We start from the raw sequence: 22344 nt of genomic DNA on the forward strand, positions 1-22344 counted from the left end.
GCGTCGTGTATAAGTCCCTCGCGTATAAGTACGTGTCCTATGCATTTGGCCTTCCTCCGAAGAATTCTATTCAGAACAGTTTTCTTCACTCCTGCTCTTCTCAGTTCGCCGTCATTTGCCACCCGATCTGTCCACTTCATCTTCTCCATTCTTCTCCAGCACCACATTTCAAAACTTTCCAGGTGTTTTTCCTCCAATTTTATCGGCGTCTCTGCTCCGTACAGTGCAATGCTTCAGATGCAGCACTTCACCAGTTTCTTCCTTAATTCCAGGCTCAACTTGTTCGTCAGCAGAATCCTTTTCTTACTGAGTGCGGCTTTGGCCATGGTGTTCCTGGCTTGAATTTAATTTGTGCATTGGGCACCCATTGTCAGCAAGCTTCCCAAGGACTTGAACGGAATCGCATTTTCCAGTTCTCGATTGTCGACATTCTTTGAAGGTTTCTCCCATTTTGATATCCGCGTCACTTTTGACTTTTGCTTCTTGATGTTTATTAACGTGCCATATTTTCTCTCTGTTTCTACCAACCAGTTTATCATTTGTTGCTGTTGTCTTTGATTTTTGACGATATCTATCAGGTCGTCTGCATTCTTTATATTGCTCATAAGTCGTCCTCCTATTCTGAAGTAATCTCATTCTTTGAAGGCTTCCCTAGCCAACCATTCTCCATACAGGTTGAAGAGAATCGAGGATAGACAATATCCTTGTTTGACTCCTTCCTTTCGGAGCTCTGTTTGTTTCTCTGTAGCTCAGGCGTACTTTTACTTTTTGTTCGAGGTACAATACGAGGATTTGTCTCCGGTCAGTGCAGTTGATTTCTATCTCCTTAAGAATGTTCATCAATTTTGTCCAGTTCACTCTGTCGAAGGCCTTTTACCAGTCCATAACACAGGCACAAACTTCTTCTTTAACAGCCAAAACTATCTCGAAAAAATTATCACCATGCCGATGGCGTGTCTGCTTCCTTTCCCTTTGCAAACTCTTTCCTCTCCTATTATATCTCTAATTTTGTGTTCCTGCCGTCTGTTGAGTACCTTACAATGGTCTTCGCCACATGTAGGATCAGGCTAATTGTTCTCTAATAAATACTTTTTCGGCTTCTTGTTTCTTCTCAAGAGCAACCATTGTGACGTCCAAAACGTCCTTAGGCCATTCTTCAGTTTCGTTGATTTTGTTAATGAGTTGCGTCAGCGCTTTCAGACCTCCGCTTCCGATTTGTTTTAGCGTTCCTCTCCGTCACGTCCTTAATCGCGTACTATGCCACCGTTGTCAGAATCCTATGGCTCTTTCTCTCTTCGTCCATAGCCTCTTCCGTCCCCGTTTCGATGTTCCTTATCGTAGGTTTCTTTTAAGTATTCTTCCCATATCTGCAGTGCTTCCTCTAGTTCAGTAACCTTTTATGCACTAGAGTCTTCTGTTCCGAAGGTCCTAACACCTTTGTTCTCGTTCCCTTCCACCTCCTTCATTTTATGGTACATGAGGTCGTACCTTCCTCTTGTTTGTAGTCCCTCAATTTCGTCACACAGTTCTTCTGTGTACTTTTTCTTCTCTTTGCCTGTTTATCTCCTGAGTGTGTTGTTAAGTCTTTCGTATCCTTCTTCATTAATATATTTACACATCCTCTTTTCCGCCATCTTCTCTAGCATTTCATTAGTGATCCCTCCCAGCTTCTCCTTTCAAAGTATTCAACAAAAACAGTTTAACATTTCGCCACTGTACTTCGGGATTACATTTTCACCTCTCACTTGACAAAATTTTACCTTGGAGCATTCTCCTACTGCCTCATTGCTGTCTTAGTTTTTCCATGTCCCACCTATACTTTCTGCTCCCACGCCACCGGATCTTCTTCAGCCGTGTACTGATGTCTGCAACCAAGACGTTGTGATCCGAGTCGACTCGGCAACGTCATAGTCTTGGCTTCATTCACGCTGCCCCTGTATACCGCTAATTGGACAGACAAATTAAAAAAAGAACAAGTGCTCCGCATAATCGCCGAGGAGAGAAATATGAGAACACTGACTGGTACAGGGCAGTAGGCGATGCATTAAGACACCAGAGAATGGCTGCCACAGTACAAGTTGTAGCCATACAGGAAACAAAATGTTGTGGAATATATCGAGGAAATTGTCAAGAACGTTGGATGTAAGTGACACTCCGAAATCGTGGCAGCGCGCATTAAAACAATCAGAAGACTAATAAAATAAACTGTGAGGACACAAACTGTGTCGTGCCTGGGCCACTTAATTTCCTGCAAAAGTCAATGTTCTGGGTTGTAAACCTGGCCTGGCATATAGCTTAAACGTGCCAGGAAGTTTCAAACGAGCCGTCAACCAACGAAGAGAAATCTACTTAGGTACACCAGGATAGACCTAAATGGAAACGTGTGCAAGGCTTTGAGCCTTCCCCCTCCAGATTGCCGGTCCACATACCTCAGTCGACAAAGTGGGTTATTTATCATCACTCAGAAAAGTAACAAAAATCGTTGCATTTGTCAAAAGCGAGTTCAACGTGAGGTAGGCAGTCATCCAGTGGGCGCGATTGCGGTTTCCAAATAAAGACATAACAGTGAAAAAAAATGGCTCTGAGCACTATGGGACTTAACATCTGTGGTCATCAGTCCCCTAGAACTTAGAACTACTTAAACCTAACCTAAGGATATCAGACACATCCATGTCCGAGGCAGGATTCGAACCTGCGACCGTAGCAGTCGTGCGGTTCCCGACTGAGCGCCTAGAACCGCTAGACCACCGCGGCCGGCAAAGTGACAAAAGATACATCAACTCTGTGACAAATTCGCGGTGACAGAAATAACTGGGAGGTTTGTGACGGATTTATAAAAAGTGATCATAACATTATTTGCTTCACAATTACAAACGCAGATAGTGGCTTAGACGCTGTCATCCAACCAGAGCGCTTATACTCTACGAATAAGGAACTTTTAAATTCAGAACTGAAGAATTCAACTGTCTATAATATTATTAGGAATGAGGAACTGTGGCATAAGCTGAATTCGCTGACAGCTAAAATATCATCTTATGAACTGAAAGACTAAATGGCTGAGAGAGAGCCGAGAAAAGCACATACATCATGATTACAAGACACGCCATGGCAGAACATCCACCCGCAACAATGTTCTGGAATCAGTCAGGACATTAGCCTCAGGGAGGACCAGGAAAAATTTTCTGAGACCCTTACAGCCATCTCCCCATCTCGACACCTTCGGTGGCTCAGCAGAGTTGCGCCTGTGAATCCTGAGTTGCACATCAGCGCTTTGGGGGTTAACAGTCCAGATAAATGAGAAATACAGCACGGTTCTGATACTAAGTACTGTAGTGTACTGTAATGAAGCGCTGTGTAATGTAATGTTATATAACAGTGTATGGTTCAAATGGCTCTGAGCACTATGGGACTTAACTTCTGAAGTCATCAGTCCCCTAGAACATAGAACTACTTAAACCTAACTAACCTGAGGACATCAAACACATCCATGCCCGAGGCAGGATTCGAACCTGCGACCGTAGCGGCCGCGCGTTTCCAGACTGTAGCGCCTAGCACCGCTCTGCCACTCCGGCCGGCTATAGCAGTGTATTCCAGTATTATAAATTACAAAATATCTGATCACCAACGCTCAATAGTGAAATAGACCAGAAGAGTGTGCCTCCTGGGTTCTGGATGAACAGATATCTGTGTTCCAAGTGTCTAAATGGTAGTATGTAGATATTTTTAGTTATTAGTATTTTTTTTCCTTTTTATGTAGATATTCTATGAAGACTTTCGCATCTTCTGGAATCTCTCTACAATCCCCACCCCTCACCCCCCGCCCGCCGCACTTCTCTCCAATATTAAATTGGTGATCCCTTGGTATCTCTGGATGTGTCCTATCAACTGATCCCTCCTTTTAGTGAATGTGTGCCACAAATTTCTACTCTCCCCAATTCCATTCAGTACTTGCCAATAAGTTACATGATCTAATTTCCAGCATCTTTCTGTCGCACATCATTTTGAAAGCTTCTATTCTCTTTTCACCTAAACTGTTTATCGTCCATGTTTCAATTCAATGCGTGGCTACACTACAGAAAAATGACTTCCGAAAAGGCTTCCTAACACTTAAACCTATATTTGATGTTAACAAATGTCTCTTTTTCAGAAATGCTTTTCTTGCATTGCCAATCTACGTTTTGTATTGTATCATGTCTACTTCGGCTGGCATCAGTTATTTTGTTGTCGAAATAACAAACCTTATCTGCTACTTTAAGAGTCTCGTTTCCTAATCCCTTTCCCTGAGCCTCGCCTGATTTAATTCGACACATTCCATTATCCTTGTTATGCTTTTGCTGATGTTAATGTTATATCCTCCTTTCAAGATATTGTTCGTTCCGTTCAACTGCTTTTCAAAGTCAGCAGAATTGCAATGTTATCGGAAAACCTCAACGATTTTATTTCTTCTGCCTGAATTTTAATTCCAAATCCAAATATTTCATTTGTTTTCTTTACTGTTCGTTCGTTGTAGGTATTTAATAACGTTTGGGTTGGGCTACAACCCTACCTCACTCCCTTTTCAACGACTGCCTTCCTGTCACACCCCTTCACTTTTATAACTGCCGTCTGGTTTCTGTAGATTAGTAACACATTTCAAATCATGTTAAGGTATTAAGTTCTTCATTCATGCCGAGTGAAGTGAAAAATTCGGTCTTTTCTTTTATATAGATAATAGGCTAGAAGAAAATAGCAAACAAACAAAGTAAATAAAATGTCTCGAGCGCAAGTCAAGGAATCCACTATCAGTGACTGATATGAGAACGAATAGCGAGTACTGTGAAGTGTTGATCTCTTTCAAATGTGGTTCAAACCCGGATATGAAGTGAGCTGCTTTAACAGGGAAGTTGCGAGTCAAATTATTCGTAGTCGAAGTCTGAGGTCACTGTGGGCGAAGAAGAGCTCATATCGTCCGTAATCACGACAATGCTATCGGCACCATATTGTTGTTGTTATGGCGTGTAACCGTATGCTTCACAGGCATATGCGACATGGTGTTGTAGCCATTGCAGAGCGGCACTCTTTGAGACAAATACATGGAGCTAGTGGTGGAACAGACGGAACCCGTCTTGATGATATTTCGGGGAGAATTTCTAAATTCGGTATTTGTTTATAACCGAGCGAAACCTCCCAAAAATCTTGATCCAAACTGAAATATTTGAGCTTAAGTTAATTTATTTCTGGTACTATATGTCCCGGGAAAAAAAACCGTTGGAAGACCAAAGCATTCCTGAGTATCCGTTGAAGTATGTAAGTCAGTATAGTTTACGACTTTCTCGACGTGTGCAGTGTAACAAGTCTCGTACGGCGTTGGTACCATTCACATGCTGCTTTATACGGAGTGGTCCATCTAGTAATCGGCAAAACTGATCCATAGTTTCTACGAGGGGCGTTCAGAAAGTAAGCTCCGATCGGTCGCGAAATGGAAACGACTATGAAAATCCGATAAAGCTTTGCACAGATGTGTTGGGTAGTGTCTCTAGTATAATCCCAGTTAGCATCACGTCGCTCTTCTCATTTCTGAGCTCGCAGTGAGTGTGTAAAGATGTCTAGAAAATAGTGTCTGCCGCCAAGTACGAGGGCCTGGTGAGAAATTTCGCCTGAAGCTATGCAGCTAACATTACATAACTGTCGTGCTGATTCTTCTTCAACACAATTCTCAGCCGCATTCTGCAGGGGCAATGAAGATGCTCCTGCATCGTTTTCAAATGTAAATGTGAGATTACCTACAATACATTCCGCAATTGTCTCCCCCTGAGTTTCATCTCTGGTCACATGAACCGCTGTCTTTGAAGACAACATTTTGACACAGACAACGAGGTGTAGGCCAGCGTGGAGAATTGGCGGAAAGCACTGGCGGCTGCCTTCTATGATGAGGCTATTGAAAAGTTGGTACAACGCTATGACAAAAGTCTAAGTCAGAACGGCGACTACGTAGAGAAGTAGCTGAAAGGTGTAGCTAATTGATACAAGTAAAACATTTCTGATGTTCACTGTGGTTTCAATTTGGCAATCAATCGGAGCTTACTTTCTGAACAGGCCTCGTATGTTGCTTGTTAACAGCGCTTTCATTTTGCTCACAATTTTTCCATTGCGAATTGATTTTAGAAATATTCAGCAACGAGACTCATGGTCAGTTTTGATTAGACAAGCCAAAGTCTTTGAGTTACCTCTCGGTGACGACACAAGCGTTTGTGCATCTTGACCAAACTTCCAGTCACGTTAACCAAAGAGGGGCGTGCAAGAGTCGAGCAGAATACGCAGTTGGAAAGATTCGAATATGTACGCATTCCCCACATTCCTGTTTCTGTTCTGGAGTCGGCGCTAGGCGTTTTGGAAATCTTTAATGTTGGAGGTTTTGGACGATATTTTTTCTGTTACATTGTCACAGTGGTTAACAGACGACATGCGCGTCATTTCAGTCGTGGCATAGAAATATTCTTATATTTATTTTACAATCATTCCTCGTACAGAACTTGTCGTGAACTGTAGCGTAAAGTAGTATCCATGAGCGTTGGTTCACAAAAGCTCGTCGCATGCCTCTCGTCTTTCGTTAACTGGAAACTGATTTAAGAGCTCGACTACTGCCTGTTCAGTTCACTGCATTACGTATTCAATGTTATTCAACCTCTCAGAGATAATGAACGGTTTATCGTCTTTCTAGAAGCAATAGCTGATGATCATGTTATTTCGTGGCATTACTTGAACTTCGATTCATGCTACATGTATTGAGAAGCAATGTAGTTTTCGTGATCAGTCTTCGGAGTTTTGGGAAAAATATATCAGCTATATTCAACACTCCTGTTCTTTTGCTCAGCCTGCGTTATCCATTTGTTACTGACCATAAAATAACTAAATCGTGGAATGCCGCTCTCTTGTGTAATCTTCTTGCTACAGTGTTAATCAAGGTATGTCAGCGTGCGAATAGTCAAATAATTCAGTCGCACGTGTCTATTTCAGGACATTAATTGTAAATATCCTACAATGTATATGTGTGATTTACAGAGGCAGAAAGGTAAATTGTTGGACGACGTTATGGAATACAGATGACTGTAAAACACTATGAACTGCGTTTCTTTCTATAATTGTCATTTGTCTCTAGGAATATACACTGGTGTTCAAAATTAAAGCAACAAACCGTTATTTCTCCGTCCTGTGTCTAATTTACGATATAATCACACAAACTATCAACGGATTTCTGTACGATCGTGTTCTGCACGGAAGATGGCGTTCCGGTCAACGGACAACAACACCATTGATGACGTCACAGCACCTAACAAACGTGTAGAGTTTGCCGGGTAGTCAAACATCTCGCAATCACTGTGTGCACAGCCATAGACGGTGGAGCATGACACATAGAAGACGCCTACAGGACTCTCTGTAGTGGAGGGCCATAGCAAGAATGGAAACATGACAGTCACAAACAGATGTGGCCCGATGGCTTAACGTGAATCGTTCTGTTGTTTTCTCGGATGTGCAGACAGTTTATAGAGACGACGTGTGACATTTTACAAAGACCATGTGTGACAGTTTATTGAGACCACGTGTGTCATCAGAAAGAGAGTACCGGTATTGGACAGTAAGGTCACGACACCACCGCCCTAGTACTGTACGCTGAGTGGCATCTGACCTGGCAGCATCCATTGAAAGTGTTGTATGAAGGCAGACGGCGTACAGAAGGCTTCGGCAGAGATGCCTTTATTGCCGGAGACCTGCTGTATGTGTACCTCTGACGCTTCAAAGAAGGGAACGTCCAGAGTGGAGCCGTCCACATGTGACCTGGGCAGTCGAACAGTGAGCCAATGTTCTTTTCACAGATGAGTACCGTTTTAATCTGGAGAATTATTCACTACCTATCCGTATCTGAAGGGGACATGGACACGATCTCGGAAGGAAGCCGATATCGAGGGGGGTCCCTAATGGTGTGAGCAGTGGTTATGTTGACCACTCCAAAACCATTTCACGAAATAGTACGGTGGAGTTGTAACGCCGGAAATGTATATCCTCCTATTTCCATCTATTGTACTATAATTTGTTTTTCTTATTTTTGGTACCTGAATATATGATATTTCTGTGTCTTTACATATTGTAATTGTTTTACTATTTGTATATATATATTTATGCATTTATGTCGATGTATAATTGGTTTGTTGTGTAAAGATTATTTGTATTTTACGCTCGGTCTTGCCTAGGGAAAACTGCTATCGAACGATTACATCGATGGGTCGTGTGAAGAATCAAAGTGTGTAGGATCTTTGGTAGTGTTAACTCTGCCGCGTGGAGCGCGGGCAGAGAGGGGGTCTGGCTGGAGTAGCGAGTGGAGCATGTGTGTTGTGTGTAGCTCCCGCGAGTTGCCGCGCTTTCGGGGTTTGGCAGCATGTAATTGCGCTCGACTTGCGATAATAGCTTCTGACATGGTGTCGCGGACGGGAAGCATTAGCTGGCGCACATCAAGAGCCCGTTACGTCTGGTGACCGTTTTGAGAAGAAGGCGCGCCAACATCCAGCTTCTGCAACAGCGACGGCCGACAATGAGTGACTGTCGCCACCTCCTCGATCGACGGCTTCAAACCTTCAATCAACCAACAAGGAAGACTGGAAGCACGTAAAGTTTTAGAACTGTATGGCAGACCTCAGCTTTTCAAATTGTTCCATTTGCCTCGTAAAATTACAGCAACTTAGCATGAACCTTTGTTGCTCATTGTCCCAATTGCATTACCAAGCAGGGTCCCTTCCTTTTCCGAAATCAACCCGAGTGTCGTTGAAATTCAGATGCCAGCATTAAAGTACAATCGTTCCATTTCACTGCTTTAATTTCAAAGTTCAGTTTAAGTATTCATAGCTGGCTACAATATTTAGATTACGCAAGCACAAATTAAGAGTGCGAGTTTTGTTACCATATTTTAGCTTACCTGTGACTGCAGCTCAGCTTGGTAGGTACTAAATTTTACTATTGTTAATTGTTCAGAATCATTTAATTCAAGTTCAAAGCTAAATCTCTTATTTCTAAATTGCGTAGATTCAAGTAGCTTTTGAAATGATTGTTGAGGTAGTCCAAGACTAACCGTATTTTACTGAATTTCGATGTGCTTAAGAATGAAAGTTTCTTATTAATTTCAGTCACTAAATTAACTTTCAGTTTTCCGGTTTTATTAATTCTTTTGCTAAATTAAGTCAGAGTGCAGAGAAAGTTATTACTTCAGACAGTCTTTCAGTTTTCACATTACACGTGTCAACCTTCAGTTGCCACGCTTCTAGTGCTAATTATATGTGTAATTACCTTTCTTTTTCAGTTACTATAATAATTGTCCTTAGGACTGGCGACCGTAATTTCCCCCAAATCTCAAATATCTAATTACCGCTAGTTAATTGTTAACGTAACGGCCGCACATTTACTTTCTTCATTAACTTTACCCCTTTTCAAAATTAATTTCTACCAGTTTCATTTGAATTTTTCCATTCATTTAGATGTAACCCTTTCCTCCCTCTTTACCGACAGATTAACTTCGGTGACGATTGCTTTTTCCCAAATTTCCATTAGGTACACGCGGTTTAATTTTTCACTGTCATTAAGGTCGATAAGTGAGGGGGAGGTTACAGAGTCGGCAAGGTTTAACTGCTGTCAGGTATCGTGACGAGATTTTGGGACCACATATGGAGTTGTTCCGATGTGCTGTGGACTCAGACTTCGTATTAAACGACGCTAATGCTAGACCTCATAGAGCACGGGTAATTGATGTTTCCTTGGAAGCAGAAGAATTTGCACGCATGGTGTAGCCTATTCGCTCTCCCGATTTGAATCCCATAGAGCATGTCTGGCATGTCCTCGGGACACGAGTTTCATCACGTCAGCACCCAGCAACCACTCTTCAAGACTTGCGAGCAGCTCTCCAGGAAGCATGGGCGCTATAGCCTCAACATGAGACTGATGACGTCATTCACAGCAGACTCCGACGTCGTCAGGCCTGTATTGCTGTCAGAGGTGGCCAAACTACGTACTGAGCATATTAATCAGTCGTCGCAATGTATGTGTAAATCGGTTAAACTACAGTTGTTTACGTTGCGTATTCTTTTCAATTTTTTTCTATTTCACTCTCACCTGTTTGTGGCGCAATAAACGCACCCTTGCAAAATTTTCGATTGTTGCTTTAATTTTGGACACCAGTGTACGATCGCGAGACTTCCCCATTTCCAATAGTTTAGGCAGACTGTGCTTATGAAATAGGTGGTCATTTTATTAGTTTTATGAAATATTTGAATAATTATTTACGGATATAGATTGAATAATCACCTATACGACGAATCATCCTTATGGCACTGTTTCTGGCTGTGCGCCAAACGTATACAGACTGGATCAATTTTCGGATTAGTTGATGAGTTCTTACCCAATATTTGATGCTGAAATACAGAGCTATGCTTATTTATCTGCCAGTGCGCATCTTTAAGTAGTGTTGTGTTTTCAGTTTGGTTACTTTTTCGTAAATATCCAAATGATACAGGGATCGTGATTAAGAGATCAGGCCTTTTCTTAGTACTCATGATAATAGAATATTTCACATCACAGAACACACACTTAATAAGGGGTTTACTGCTACGATATCTGTTGAGCCGGCTGGTGTGTCCGAGCGGTTCTAGGCGCTTCAGTCTAGAACCGCGCGATCGCTACGGTCGCAGTTTCTAATCAGGCCACGGGCATGGATGTGTGTGATGTCCTTAGGTTAGTTAGGTTTAAGTAGTTCTAAGTTCTAGGGGACTGATGGCCTCAGATGTTATGTCCCATAGTGCTCAGCACCGTTTGAACCATTTTGATATCTGTTGATGATGTGTTTACGAGCTGGCGCATCCACTTCCATACCATTGGGTGACAAGTGTCTGAATGATTTAATTTCTGAATCGATGCTTTCTGGGGATACAAGATTGTAACACTGGAGAACTGAGATAAGTGTGCACCGGCCAGTGCCGTCTGCTGAGAGCTAGACTGGTAGCGTGCGTGCCGTTCCGTGATCTTCCTTTATCCAGCAATCGCGAACCCTGACGTTGAACACATACACGCGACTGCCGTCGCTGGCGTATCGAGTGCTGACAGAGGCCAACTTGTTCTTACTCTACAGTGACAGCCACATACTTGTGAGACTCAGTCAGCCTACGTTACCGAGCTCCTTAGCTGACTAATGTCTGACTAATCCGCCTGCAGGGTCTTTGAAGGCAAAATGCAGTCTACATTACTACTTGTTCAGATTACAACTATTCAGGCAACTCGAAATATTACACTTCACCAGGACAGTTAGGACAAAGCCAGAAATGGCATGTTGTCTGCACACGTTGTTTGGCCCCTTCATCTCATTTTTTTTATGCGGGTACTGTGAACTACATGCCAACAGCAATATGCTGCGGGCATCTCATTACTGACACTCGCAAATAATTTGTTAGTTATAATCCTCTGAAGAAGGCCACTAAATGCGGGAAACCGGTAAAGAAATTAAGAAATTAAATGTCTTTTATGTAACTGATTGCTGATTATTTCGATAGACACAGTACCTAACCAGAAGGTAAGAGCAGAGACAGAGATGTGTGATTTATGCTCTTGAACAATCAAGACAGAGAAAAGATTGATATGTAAAGGAAGTCTTCAAGTCGGAGAATGGGTCTTAGTCATCCTTAATACTGCAACAAGGCCCAGAAACGCCAGACAAACCTGCATCATAATGGCGACCCCGACGATCCCTTGGGACTTGTGCTGTGCCTCCGACATGTTCTTGTACAGCTCCGCGTTGAAGGCGTACATCTGCATCTGTGGAACAGAGCTTCAGTTAGTAATCGTCTATGAATACCGAAATGCTGTCAGATACAGGTGCCATAAAAAGTACTAAAAGCAATAGTTGCGCAACAAAAAGTAAGTGGGCTGCCTGATAGGCATGTTCATGACATTAAGCGAAATACATTATTATCTATGACAGCATATTATCATTTGTGTATCTATTATACTTCATACTCTCTACGACGAAATTTACAGTGTGCTTACACAGTGCGTCCACAAAGTTTGTACGTGTCTCACCTTGCAGGACAGCTAAGGTTAGCAGCACACTCATATCGCTGTACACCTTTACCAATGTTTCACATGTAATGGAATGCACATAATCAATTATCGCTGCCTTCAGTTCATCATTAGCTTCTGGATTATTTTTACACACAAATGTTTTAGATTCGTCTGTCTCCAAAGACAGAGCGGTTCTAGGCACTTCAATCTGGAACCGCACTGCTGCTGCGGCCGCAGGTTCAAGTCCCGCCTCGGGCATGGAAGTGTGTGATGTCTTTGGTTTGTTAGGTTTAAGTAGTTCTACACTATTGGCCATTAAAATTGTTACAACAAGAAGAAATGCAGATGATAAACGGGTATTCATTGGACGAATACATTATAGTAGAACTGGCATGTGATTACGTTTTACCGCAATTTGGGTGCACAGAACCTGAGAAATTAGTACCAAGAACAACCACCTCTGGCAGTAACAATGTTTTACCGCAATTTGGGTGCACAGAACCTCAGAAATTAGTACCAAGAACAACCACCTCTGGCAGTAACAACGGCCTTGATACGCCTGGGCGTTGAGTCAGAGCTTGAATTGCGTGTACAGGTACAGCTGCCCATGCAGCTTCAACACGATACCACAGTCCATCAAGAATAGTGACTGGCGTATTGTGACGAGCCAGTTGCTCGGTCACCATTGACCAGACGATTTCAATTGGTGAGAGATCTGGAGAATGTGCTGGCCAGGTCAGCAGTCGAACACTTTCTGTTTCCAAAAAGGCCCGTACAGGACCTGCAACATGCGGTCGTGCATTATCCTGCTGAAATGTAGGGTTTCCAAGGGATCGAATGAAGGGTAGAGCCACGGGTCGTACCACATCTGAAATGTAACCTCCACCGTTCTGTGTGAAATCTTACGGGACTTAACAGCTAAGATCATCAGTCCCTAAGCTTACACACTACTTAACCTAAATTATCCTAAGGACAAACACACACACCCACGCCACAGGAAGGGCTCGAACCACCGCCGGGACCAGCCACACAGTCCGTGACTGCAGCGCCCTACACCGCTCGGCTAATTCCGCGCAGCGTCCACGGTTCAAAGTGCCGTCAATGCGAACAAAAAGTGACTGAGAAGTGTAACCAATAGCACCCCATACTACCTCGCCGTGTGATACGCCTGTATGGCGATTACGAATACACGCTTCAATGTGCGTTCTCCGCGATGTCGCCATACACGGATGCCACCATCTTGATGCCGTAAACAGAACCTGGATTCATCCGAATAAACGACGTTTTGCCATTCGCGCACCCAGGTTCGTTATTAAGTACACCATCGCAGGCTCTCCTGTCTGTGATGCAGCGTCAAGGGTAACCGCAGCCGTGGTCTCCGAGCTGATAGTCCATGCTGCTGCAAACGTCGTCGAACTGTTCGTGCAGATGGTTGTTGTCTTGGAAACGTCCCCCTCTGTTGACTCAGGGATCGAGACGTGGCTGCACGATCCGTTACAGCTATGCGGATAAGATGCCTTTCATCTCGATTGTTTGTGATACGAGGCCGTTGGGATCCAGCATGGCGTTCCGTATTACCCACCTGAACCCACCGATTCCATATTCTGCTAACAGTCATTGGATCTCGACCAACGCGAGCAGCAACGTCGCGATACGATAAACCGCAATCGCGATAGGCTACAATCCGACCTTTATCAAAGTCGTAAATGTGATGGTACGCATTTCTCCTCCTTACACGAGGCATCAAAGCAACGTTTCACCAGGCAACGCCGGTCAACTGCTGTTTGTGTATGAGAAATCGGTTGAAAACTTTCCTCATGTCAACACGTTGTAGGTCATTTACATATCACAGCATCTCAAATGGCTCTGAGCACTATGGGACTTAATTTCTGAGGTCATCAGTCCCCTAGAACTTAGAACTACTTAAACCTAACTAAACTAAGGACTTCACACACATCCATGCCCGAGGCAGGATTCTAATCTGCGACCGTAGCGGTAGAGCGCTTACAGACTGCAGCGCCCAGAACCGCTCGGTCACCTCGGCCGGTTTTAATGGCCAGTAATGTAAGTATAGGGGACTGAAGACCTCAGATGTTAAGTCTCATAGTGCTTACAGCCATTTGAACCATCCAAAGATTTCATGTAAAAGTGGTAAGGATAGGTGTATCCTATGAATAGAAGCTTTTTTATGTTGGGAAGATCAATGACTAATCCTATTTTCATTGATCAGGGCAATAAAGGGGTAAATTATCTGGCAGGGAACAGACATCGGAAGTGACGGTAGTATATAAAAAGATCGGCCCTATAATCTGAGCCAGCATTATGGTAACCCACACTCCGATTTTCTGTACGTGTAATGGGGTTTCTCTTAAGGCATGTGTATTTTCTGATGACCAAATTCTTAAATTTTGTGAATTAATGTAGCTAGATAGCTGAATCCAATATCCATCACAGAAAAAGTCTCGTTGCAAAACACCAACACCATGTCGGTTAACAAATCGCTGAAACATTCACAATATGGTCTTCGTTTCGCATGATCCATACAATATAATTGGTGTACAGCAGTAATTCTGTATAGATACATTCTCATTTCTTTGGTTACGTCCATATGTACCATCGAACGAGAGATTTTAGCCTCTTGCGAATTCAATCGCTTACGCTGTCACTAAGTTGACATCGCGAAGCAGGAAAACGCATTCTAAATTGGCGTCTCACATACTCTGTGAAGTTTCCTCCTGCACGTCAAACCTCTTCCCCTGAACGCACTCTCTGTGCAATAGTAAGCATTCTCACTAACACAAGAACTGGACAATAAAACAGCTTACAGTTGCAACGCACACGCAACACTATTAGCCCCACCCTACCACTGCAGGTCCACGGAACAATCTCGCGCGCCCCCAAGGCGACACGCGGGAGGCTCACTGCTGCAGCGAGACTTTGTGGACGCACTATACGGAGTAATCAATTGCTTTCGACTGAGAGAGACACAGTCCTCATCTCACCCCATGAGATCGCCTTAGGTCCCTGTCGAATGGTCATGTGCTGCAGGTAGTTACGGACGTCACGAAACAGGACACGGTGTTTCACCAAACTGGTTTCTTTAACACGGTGCTGGTGGGATTATTGCCTCAACGCTCACGGCGATTCTGCCTCATCGGCACACCGATTCTTGACTGTACGGCTTTCTAAGGGAAACTTCTTAATCGCCCTTATAATGACATTTTATAGGAATTATGCTGAAGCATTTGCGTTGTTAGTATTGTTAGTTTCGTGACTTCCCGTTAGATGTCGGTGTTGGTACGGCGACGCAGGGTTGAAACACAAGCTTCAGTGTGCAATACACTCGTTGGCAGTCAACATGGGTCTGGACAATGTGTGCAGGGATTTACATGTAAGGCTGTTTCACCCAATAGTGCTGCTGCTATTCGTGGGCGCCAGCGCTTTAAAGGAATACGGTGAGGACCTCTTTCTGCACTGAAATTGAAGTTCGAATTAACTGACAACTTTGGAACAGTTCCTGGGAAAGACTGATTGTCAATTGCGCCACAAATTGTCGAAGAAATTACTGTTGGCGTGGGTAAGAATGTTGGGCACAATGGGTGATCGCGGTCCATCGTTCGAAAAGTGCTGCGAACAATTGTTGAACGGTACCCGTACGAACTTCCAGCCTGTCGTTGATGCAGGTTGTCAACACACTGAGAAACGGTTGTTAACCTGCAACGTAATACGATATGCAATTAACAACCCTCTCATGAAGTAGAGAGGTTATAAATGTAGACTGGCAATGGCAAGGAAAGCGTTTCTGAAGAAGAGAAATTTCTTAACATCGAGTATAGATTTAAGTGTCAGGAAGTCGTTTCAGAAAGTATTTGTATGGAGTGTAGCCATGTATGGAAGTGAAACATGGACGATAAATAGTTTGGACAAGAAGAGAATAGAAGCTTTCGAAATGTGGTGCTACAGAAGAATGCTGAAGATTAGATGGGTAGATCACATAACTAATGAGGAAGTATTGAATAGGATTGGGGAGAAGAGAAGTTTGTGGCACAACTTGACTAGATGAAGGGATCGGTTGATAGGACATGTTCTGAGGCATCAAACGATCACCAATTTAGTATTGGAGAGCAGCGTGGAGGGTAAAAATCGTAGAGGGAGACCAAGAGGTGAATACACTAAACAGATTCAGAAGGATGTAGGTTGCAGTAGGTACTGGGAGATGAAGAAGCTTGCACAGGATAGAGTAGCATGGACAGCTGCATCAAACCAGTCTCAGGACGGAAGGCCACAACAATAACAAACCCTCTCATGCGGATATTAAAGGGTTTTTCTTTCTACGGTTTATTAGTTATTTCTCTTCTGCATGCACTTCAAAATGTTTCCACGACACTTCGTTGTCTTGTGACACTCGTTTTCTACATGAGGCCCTCTCAAGTAGCTTGTACATTCACTACACAATAACCTTTTCCTCATATCATGTCAACTAGATGCTGAAATACCTTCTCTTTCGAAAGATCCTTGCAGAATATTAATCATCTCCTAAGAGAAAGCACAAGTGTGATAAGGCTGATATGGGCGATCTCTTGTTCGGTACCTACTTCCTAGCCGGCCGAAGTGGCCGTGCGGTTCTAGGCGCTGCAGTCTGGAACCGAGAGACCGCTACGGTCGTAGGTTCGAATCCTGCCTCGGGCATGGATGGTGTGATGTCCTTAGGTTAGTTAGGTTTAACTAGTTCTAAGTTCTAGGGGACTTATGACCTCAGCAGTTGAGTCCCATAGTGCTCAGAGCCATTTGAACCATTTTTGAACCTGTAAACACAGAGATGAACGTTGAAACAGCCAAATACAAAAGTATTTCTACTGTATTTGTTCTCTTCTCGGTGCGACACTGCACCGTCTGTGACTGTGTACACAGCGACTGTGGATGTGGGACTAACCGACAGATAGTACCCCGTTTGACAGGCGAACTGACGTGATCACTGGCGTTTATGTCTGTTGACCGGAATGTTCTTCTTCCGTACGGTACACGATCCTACTGTCAACTGTTGACAGTTTGTATGATCATATCGTGAATTAGATACAGGAAGAGGAAATAGCGGTTTGTTGCTTTAATTTTGGACTCCAGCTCATCCATCCCGGGAAACGAGAATTTAGACGATTTTTGCCTCTTATCAAGACCCATACTGACAAGACATAAAATGGTCAATATACATTGCTGTATCTTTTGTCTTCATTGACGTCGAAGCTTAAATTTTTTCAACTGCAAAAGGACCTAGCCTTTAGTATGTGACGTAGATTCCATCTTGAAACGTGTGCCCATTCCTCGGAAAAAAGAGGCGTTTATAGACGGACAGACAGACAGTCGAAAAACTTGAGGAATAATTTTTTCGTGTGATATAATTACAAACTAATAATTTTAGGATTTTTTTCTTGTACTGGAACTTCTTGCCTCTTGCCACATTTCATGACTCTAGCTCAACGGAAAGTACGCTATAAGTTTTCATGAGTGAGTTTTCGAGAATCAAAATATGTGACATAAACAACCGTATTTTTTGGCAGCATTTATTTCATATCTTAATGTTTTTTACACCGCTAAGGCACCATAGACTGTAAAATATGACATAAGTTTCAGCTTGGTACGTCTACTCTTTCCAGAATGAAAGGTCTCTTAACGGACGGACAGAAAGGCAGTCGGATAACGTGAAATACAAATAGTTTTTGTGTGGTATAATTACTTATTAACAATGTTAGGACCTTTTCCTTTGCTTGGGCTTAAAGCCTTGGTTCTTGCAAAATTCCATGGCTATAGCTGAAGGGGAGGTACCCTAAAGAATTTGATGAGTAAATTTTTCAGTATCAAAATATGTGACATGAATGATTCTATCTCTTGATTGAAGGGACGTAGAAACTTAGATCTTTTACATCGCCAATAGCGTATGACATAGATTTTAACTTGAAAAATCTGCCCGTTCGTGGGTAAAATGGGTACTAACAGTCGGGCTGACTGACAGGCAGACGGAGGCAAGGACAACAAAGTGATTCAATAAGGTTTCTGTTTTTACTGATTGACGTACGGAAACCTAAATGGCATAAAATGAAGCGGCAAATAGATGATATAGATATCTCTGAAATAGGACTGACAGAAAATGCAAAATGAGAAAGTAGGAATTTCCGCAGGTGAAATAGAAAGCTGAAACTTCCTGGCAGATTAGAACTGTGTGCCGGACTGAGACTCGAAATCGGAACCTTTGCATTTCGCCAACCGGTGTGGCTGAGCGGTTCTAGGCGCTTCAGTCTGGAACCGCGCCACTGCTACGGCCGCAGGTTCGAATCCTGCCTCGGGCATGGATGTGTGTGATGTCCTTAGGTTAGTTAGGTTTAAGTAGTTCTAAGTTCTAGGGGACTGATGACCTCAGATGTTGAGTCCCATAGTGCTCAGAGGCATTTGAACCATTTTTTTTGCCTTTCGCGGGCAAGTGCTCTACCATCTGAGCTACCCAAGCACGACTCACGCCCTGTCCTCACAGCTTTACTTCCGCCAGTACCTCGTCTCCTACCTTCCAAACTTCACAGCTGCTGTTCTGCGAACCTTTCTTCCGGGAGTGCTAGTTTTGCAAGGTTCGCAGGAGAGTTTCTGTAAAGTTTGGAAGGTAGGAGACGAGGAACTGGTGGAAGTAAAATGTGAGGACGAAGCGTGAGTCGTGCTTGGGTAGCTCAGATGGTAGAGCACTTGCCCGCGAACGGCAAAGTTCCCGAGTTCGAGTCTCGGTCCGGCACACAGTTTTAATCTGCCAGGAAGTTTCATATCAGCGCACACTCCGCTGCAGATTGAAAATCTCATTCTGAAATAGAAAGCTGTTAAAGCGTGTGTGACGATGGAAAGTATTGTGCTATCAACAGGATAAGTAAATAAACTATGGAGTATAGAGAAGCAGATGTATAGGTATCACGAGTGAGCCACTACTATGCGAACGTCTCGGCTGGTAACGCTTCGGGGATAGTGTGTGCCACAAGTATGCGCACATGCGGGTGACATGGGCTTCAGCAGTCGCGCCACCTGGAAGACGCACGACGGTGCGTGCGCGACCGGCGGCAGAGGACGGCACGCAACTGTTCAGTGTCCTGACTCCCCTGAGCAACCAGCCTGAGGAACGTCATGGGCGGGGGGGGGGGGGGGTTCTTCCAGATTAAGCGTGTGAGCAGCACCAGACCGCTCACTCTGCTGCAGTGAGTACACGGTCGATTTTGCTGCTTGTGGACAAAAGGACAGTGGAAAGATGAATACTGTTGTCCTCATTAGGTTACTTTCAAGGCGTTGACTGGTACGCTGCTGTGGTAAAAGCAGTTACCGTTATTGCTTAAACTGTGATGACTGTTTACTCGTCCCCACTAGCTACTGCTAAGATTGAGAGCTCTGCTTCTGGTGCCGGCCGAAGTGGCCGTGGGGTTAAAGGCGCTGCAGTCTGGAACCGCAAGACCGCTACGGTCGCAGGTTCGAATCCTGCCTCGGGCATGGATGTTTGTGATGTCCTTGGGTTAGTTAGGTTTAACTAGTTCTAAGTTGTAGGGGACTAATGACCTCAGCAGTTGAGTCCCATAGTGCTCAGAGCCATTTGAACCATCTGCTTCTGGTATCTGATTTCCCCTTACCCATTATTACCAGCCAGTGTGTCATGTAGATGTGTGTATTCTTAAATGTGTTAAAAAAACTGTAATATATTCTGAGCTCTAGAATACGTTAGGTCATGTTTGTATTTGTTAAATTATACGAAAATTAAAATGGATGTTATGGAAGAGTTTAAAAATTTTACGGTCTCATTTTTACTTGGATGGTGAGCACACAAACTATTGTTATTTTTTAAAATATCTTGAAATGATTGTAAACATTTGTATGTTGATTAATAAAATTTAGTATTTTTTGAGTATGGCCTGCAGTATGAACTGGGTCAACGAATGACATTTTACAGTAAGTCAATTCCAGAAAATGCAATGTAATCGTTACGTGCTTGTATTTACAGCTTTCTGCACAACAAGCTTGCCTATTTTGGCTTACAAGCTCATTTTTGACTACACTTCTGGGTGTTGGGAATAGTGAATCTTATCTAAATCTTATTTATGATCAAAACGCCGTTTTTATTAAATACATTTTTACTCCTGTTTAGGCGGAGTTGACGATCGTATGGTATCCAGGGCGTAACTATGAGCTGTCTATTAAGAAATAATATTTTTATAATTATGTATATTTTATAATGATATTATTGGTTATAAGTAATAAAAGATAAGAATCACTATTCGCAACAGCCGCAGTTGCGCTTGAAAATGGCATTGTAACCCGAAATAGGCAACCTTGTTGTGCAGAATACAAGGAAATAAACATTACATTGCAGCTATTGAAATTGACTGTTAATTTAGTCTGTTACATAGGACGAAATTCAGATACATCTATATCTACGTGGATACTCTGCAATTCACACCTAAATACCTGGCAGAGGTTTCATGAAACCACTTTCACAATAATTCTCCATTATTCCACCCTCGAACAGCGCGCGCTGAAAACGAACCCTTACTCGTATATATTTCATTACGAGCTCTCATTCCCTCATTTTATCGTGGCGATCGTTTCTCCCTATGTAGGTCGGCGTCAACAAAATATCTTCGCATTGAGAGAAGAAATTTGGGGATTGGAAGATTCCGCTGCAGTGAGAAACGGCTTCGTTTTAATGATGTCCACCCCAAATCCCGTATCATGTCCGTAACACTGTCTCCTCTATTTCTCGAAAATACAAACCGTGCTGCTTTTCTTTGAACCCACACCGCGCAGCAGGACTCCAACAGGAGACGGACAAGCGTAGTGTAGGCAGTATCTTTAGTAAAATCTGTTCCCTCTTCTAGATGTTCTGTCAACAGATCGCCGCCTGCCCCCCCCCCCCCCCCCCCCCCTCCCCGCCACCCGAATTTCGAGAGAACTCTACGTTCAGCTTTCTATGTAATTAGGCTTATCACAATTTCTGTCTCACAAAACGGAACATTTCTCTCGAATTGACTAAAAACGGACGCAATTCTGGAAGGGGGAATCTGGACAAAGCGGGCTGGTTCTCTTAACCTTAAAAAAGTTAAAGATTGGAGGAAGTTCTGCTTAGAGTTGCGAACAGGCCCGTACCTACAGATTTGTTTGGCAGTGTCAGGTGCTAACAACTATTTTACAATTGCTGTCGATTTTGTCATGCCCAACGTCACGCTTGTTGCGGCTTTGGGAACATTAAACAGTGTGTAGCTTAGCGTAAAAGTACACTTCATTGACTTCAAAGATATGATGATGTTTAACTGTATGACAGCAAACTGCTAATTTCGCTGCTGCTACTAATTGCCCCTGTTTGAATGAATATTAAACATAGTAACAGTCTATTTCTTTAAGTGCTTTCAGATTGTGCTTGACGTCGACTAAAAGATCCTTAATGTTTCCTATTCTACCATCCGCATTCTGCTTCATAGTAACGCCTCCTTCGTTTTATGAAGAACCATTCGAATATTTTTGCTTGATTCACTATGACTCCACCGTCATTCAGTTATTCAACTTCAAGTGTGTGCTGGATGTCTGTGAGGAGCAGTAGTGAGTGTAGTCAGTGTTGCCTACTCTAAAAAACCCGAGTCGCTAGATTCAATATCAAAAGTCGCTAGAAAGTCGCTAAAACTGATTTTACTATGGGTGTACTGAAAATTTCGTGCTGTGAATGGCACAGTAAGTCAGTGGGGGATGGGGGGGGGGGGGAGGAGCGGGAGTTAATAAAATAAAAATTGTCTCATACGTAATTGCTATATTGTCTTAAATAAGTGACGCATCGCTTGCAACAACATACATATAAAATACGCTAACGCTTAATTAAACATGTTATCATAATTGACGCAACACGTAAATTGTTGTTTCAATCACAGTAGTCAAATATACTAGAAATATACAACTATATTTGTAACAAAAGAAAGCAAGAACTCAAATTAGGTTACAAAATATACACATACCAGTATGTGAGCTATTCATCGTTGTCACTCAGAAGATCGAATAACTTTTCTGTTTCATGCTCTGACAGAACTGTAGGTGATGTAGTGTGTTGAACGTCGCTCAAAAGGTGATGTTGCAGTTCGACTGGTTTTGTCGCAAAACAGTAACTTTTCTTCGTACCAATAAGCTCCAATACGTCTGACAGTATGTCAAAAGATGCACAATCTTTATTTTGTTTCTTCAGGTGGTCTCTCAATATGATCAAAGCATTAATTGTCT

At 43.0% G+C, this 22344-nt stretch overlaps 1 protein-coding gene across 1 annotated transcript in view; it reads right to left on the bottom strand.

Moving 5' to 3' along the window:
• LOC124805157 (carbonic anhydrase-related protein 10-like) overlaps window positions 1-22344 on the bottom strand; it is a 383495-nt gene that overhangs the window by 122273 nt on the left and 238878 nt on the right. Inside the window, exon 5 of the mRNA XM_047265635.1 lies at window positions 11731-11826. Coding sequence (XP_047121591.1) covers window positions 11731-11826 — 96 coding nt within the window. The remainder of the gene's footprint in view (window positions 1-11730; window positions 11827-22344) is intronic.

The sequence above is a fragment of the Schistocerca piceifrons genome, chromosome 7 (genome assembly GCF_021461385.2).
Source record: "Schistocerca piceifrons isolate TAMUIC-IGC-003096 chromosome 7, iqSchPice1.1, whole genome shotgun sequence".
NCBI classification, from domain to species: domain Eukaryota; kingdom Metazoa; phylum Arthropoda; class Insecta; order Orthoptera; family Acrididae; genus Schistocerca; species Schistocerca piceifrons.